General features: G+C 51.6%; 1 protein-coding gene across 1 annotated transcript; it reads left to right on the top strand.

Moving 5' to 3' along the window:
* Positions 1-1,459: 1,459 nt before the first annotated feature.
* On the top strand, positions 1,460-3,290 carry myog (myogenin). The gene is made up of 3 exons (XM_056273586.1): positions 1,460-2,042; positions 2,905-3,004; positions 3,163-3,290. The coding sequence occupies exons 1-3, from the start codon at positions 1,509-1,511 to the stop codon at positions 3,288-3,290; spliced, it is 762 nt and encodes a 253-aa protein (XP_056129561.1). The 5' UTR covers positions 1,460-1,508.
* The last annotated feature ends 367 nt before the right edge of the window (positions 3,291-3,657 follow it).

The following is a 3,657-nucleotide window of genomic DNA, read 5'->3' as shown; positions in this document are numbered from 1 at the left end:
ACACGTTTACTTCCTCATACAGTCTGTCTGTCTGTCACACCGTGAGGTCAGGCACGTAACCACTGACACAACATTACTAGCATCATACTTTAATTGGCCCTGGCCACCGCACAGAACATGACTCCAGCCCCTCTGGAAGCCCTGCAACCGCATACATCACAGAGATAGACCACACGGCGGTGAGATAGCATATAGATGGACATAACAGTTAACTAACACTATGCCTGTCATTCAGACAGCTTCTGCACTGTGAGACACGTCTGCTTGGACCTTTAATCATCCTGGCGGAAGCTTGGACGAATTTAGGAAGTGAGGTATGAGGTGAGACATGTCCTGGAAGGATTATCACCTGGCGACCACGCTGAAGCAAAGACGGGCCGGACGAAGTCAGGACGACCAAAGGCTGTTCTGGCGGATATTAGTCTCACCACTACCTCTCATCTCTGGCCAATGTCAACCTATTTCTGGAGTTCACCACGCTAGCCATACTTCCTATCTATCCCCGAGACTACGAGCCTGAATCAGTGCGGCTCAGAGGTGGGCCACCCCACTTGGCTATCTTGTGAAAGGGAAAGTCGACAGATGTCTGTATGTGTACGCGTGTTTACACAAACCCACAAAACCCCATCACATAAGCAAAGCTATCAGCTTGTGGGTCACCTAAAGCCCCCCCAAAAGCAATAAAGTGATGTCTAAAAACGCTTTATTATATCTAAGCTGGCATCCCGTCAGAGCAAAAAAAAAAAACAAAAAACAGAAGCATGCATCTTGCTACGAACTACTTTAGAATAACACAACAATTTCTGCCCTCATTTTCCTCTCAGAAGTAGGAGACAAACAAATTCTTGTCATTGCATATCATTGGCTCCTAGTAGAGGTGACAGCTGTCTTCAACCCCCCGCCCCCCGCCCTCTCTCAATGGCAGGAGGGGACTTCATGGACGGTGTCATAGCGGGGTGCGGGGGTGGGGGTGTGAGTCTGGGATTAGCTCATTAAGGCAGACATCTTTGATCTGAGGTAATCTGTCCCATTTCCAAGGCAACCCGATCACATCCTCGCCTCTCAACACACCCGCCCATGGAGGAACACACACACACACACACAAGAGGATGTAGATGTGCACACGCACACACATGCAAATACACACCCAGGCCTTAAAGCCTCGGAGAACAGGGCCCAACAAAGATGTGAGGTGTAGATGTACAGCAACAGCTAAACGTCGTGTCAGGTTTCTGGGGGCTCGTGCTAAATTTAACCCTGTGGTCCTGCAGCAGGCAGCAGGGTTTAAATGCCAGCCTACAGTTGCTCCGCACCAGTTGTTCTCCACACGTCTTCCACTCATCGCTAACTCCCAAGCCCAAGACTGGGAGAGGCAGGCACACATACAAAACATACGCTCAATCCACCGCACACTCCTTAAAACGCAGGACCTGAGATTACAGATAACGCCATCCAGGGGAGCGCAGGAACCCCAGTCCCTTACGTCCTGACCGCAGCGTTCGTCTGTGATGGAGCTTTTCGAGACCAACCCTTACTTCTTCCCTGACCAGCGCTTCTACGAAGGGGGCGACAACTACTTCCCCTCTCGCCTGCCCGGCGGGTACGACCAAGGGGGATACCAGGACAGGAACTCCATGATGGGGCTGTGCGGGGGTCTCTCTGGAGGCGGTGGGGTCGGGGTGACGCAGATGGAGGACAAGGCGTCTCCGTCCAGCCTGTCACCTCACGCCGAGCCCCACTGCCCGGGCCAGTGCCTGCCCTGGGCCTGCAAGCTGTGCAAACGAAAGACGGTGACCATGGACCGCCGGAAAGCGGCCACACTGAGGGAGAAGAGGCGTCTGAAGAAGGTGAACGAGGCGTTCGAGGCCCTGAAGAGGAGCACGCTGATGAACCCCAACCAGAGGCTGCCCAAAGTGGAGATCTTGCGGAGCGCCATCCAGTACATCGAGAGGCTCCAGGCGCTCGTCTCTTCCCTAAACCAGCAGGACAGTGAGACGGGACAGCAGGGGATCCACTACCGGCCCGGCCCGGCCCAGCCCAGAGTGAGTAGGACGGGAAAGAATGTAAAAAAAGGGATAAGGAAGGGTAGAATGAAAGGGTAGAATGTTTAGGACCTGAAGGATATCCAGATGGCAAACGAACAAGGGGGACAGGGCACAGTTGGTGAGATGGCGGTTGGCGAGATGTAGGGAAAACGATGAGAGAAGAACTGATGTTGACATGGAAGATAAGGACTTATCTCTCTTAGAAGAACACTTGACAGCCTGTGCATCATGGCACTGAGGGGCCTACCGACCGTAAAATCAACTTTAGTGGTTTTCCTCTGCGAGATAAGCCTCTACATGCATTCATCCCCTTAACCACAGATTAGCCGCAAGTTTCAGGCTTCCGATTTCCAAAGGTCCGTGGCTGGCGTTGTGTGTGTGTGTGCATTTGTGTGTAAAAAGATATGAATCAATGGATTAAGGTCATCTACTGATGACAGGGGTACATATTGTGGCAAAGAAATCAATAGAAAGTGGGGGGTGGAGTCATCTCAGATGATGAAATCTCGAATTACATGAACAGCAACAGTCGTATAGCTGAAATATCCCCATGTTCCCCGGAAAAATACAAATACTGCATTTTCTAACCCAAAAACTCTCATCATCTTCCTGCGGTAGCGCTTGGTCACGTGTTCGAGTTTCGTACGGCGTCACGGAACAAAAAGCATTTCTGAATAGATGTGAGATTGTGAGAATGTGCATGTGTGTGTGTGTGTGTTGTGTAGTCAGACTGTACGGTGGTGGTGTGTGTGTGTGTGTGTGTGTGGGGGGGGGGCGTTTCTGTGCAGGCTCGGTTGGCCGTGACGTGTCATAACACAGAGTGATTGACAGCGCCTTGTGTGTGTCTCCATGGAAACAGGTGTCATCGTCAAGCGAGCCCAGTTCAGGCAGCACCTGCTGCAGCAGCCCGGAGTGGAGCAACACCCCTGACCAGTGCACACAGAGCTACAGCAACGAGGGTGAGTGTGTACACACACACACACACACACACACACACACACACACACACACACACACACACACACACACACACACACACACACACAGCAACCGTCTCTCTGTCTACGTCTCTGCAAGTCTTCGCTAGATTAAGAGATGTGTCTGTGTCCTCCTGCAGATCTGCTGAGCGCCGCCGAATCTCCGGACCAGGGCAACATGCGCTCCCTCACCTCCATTGTCGAAAGCATCTCGGCAGGAGACGGGACCGTGCCCTACCCGGTGGTGCCCGTGGACATTTCCAAGTAAAACCTTCCCACGAGGCTGACCCAAAGACACCAAAAAGAGAGACAGAAACTTTTGTTGGGGGGGGGGGGGGGGGTCGAAACAAACCTTAAAAAAAAGAAAACGAGGAACGACAATCAGCGATGTCGCGCGGCGGGAGACAGACGCCAGTCCCAAATTCCAAGTAATTTATTTTTCAGGTCTACTCCTACCAGTCCACTAGTGTTGTGTCTTATAAGTATTGTGAATCGATGACTTCTCAGTATTCTAAAAGTCGTACTGCCGGCTTTTTTTTTTTAACCAAAAGCCCCGCCATTCTGTTCACAACGAGACCTTATTCCTTCTATTCTCTGCTTTACCCTGTGGTCCACATCTCCGTTTAAGCCCAAAG

The sequence above is a fragment of the Lampris incognitus genome, chromosome 2 (assembly GCF_029633865.1).
Source record: "Lampris incognitus isolate fLamInc1 chromosome 2, fLamInc1.hap2, whole genome shotgun sequence".
Classification (NCBI taxonomy): Eukaryota; Metazoa; Chordata; class Actinopteri; order Lampriformes; family Lampridae; genus Lampris; species Lampris incognitus.
The sequence above is the reverse complement of the archived record's forward strand: the minus strand, read 5'-3'. Positions and strand labels throughout refer to the sequence as shown.

What these genes read in the sequence shown, in the direction of transcription:
- myog (XM_056273586.1), top strand. Translation starts at nt 1,509, where the DNA reads ATGGAGCTTTTCGAGACCAACCCTTACTTCTTCCCTGACCAGCGCTTC. An exon ending in CCGGCCCGGCCCAGCCCAGA is followed by an intron (nt 2,043 to 2,904) that starts GTGAGTAGGACG and finishes CCATGGAAACAG; the next exon opens with GTGTCATCGTCAAGCGAGCC. An exon ending in ACAGAGCTACAGCAACGAGG is followed by an intron (nt 3,005 to 3,162) that starts GTGAGTGTGTAC and finishes GTCCTCCTGCAG; the next exon opens with ATCTGCTGAGCGCCGCCGAA.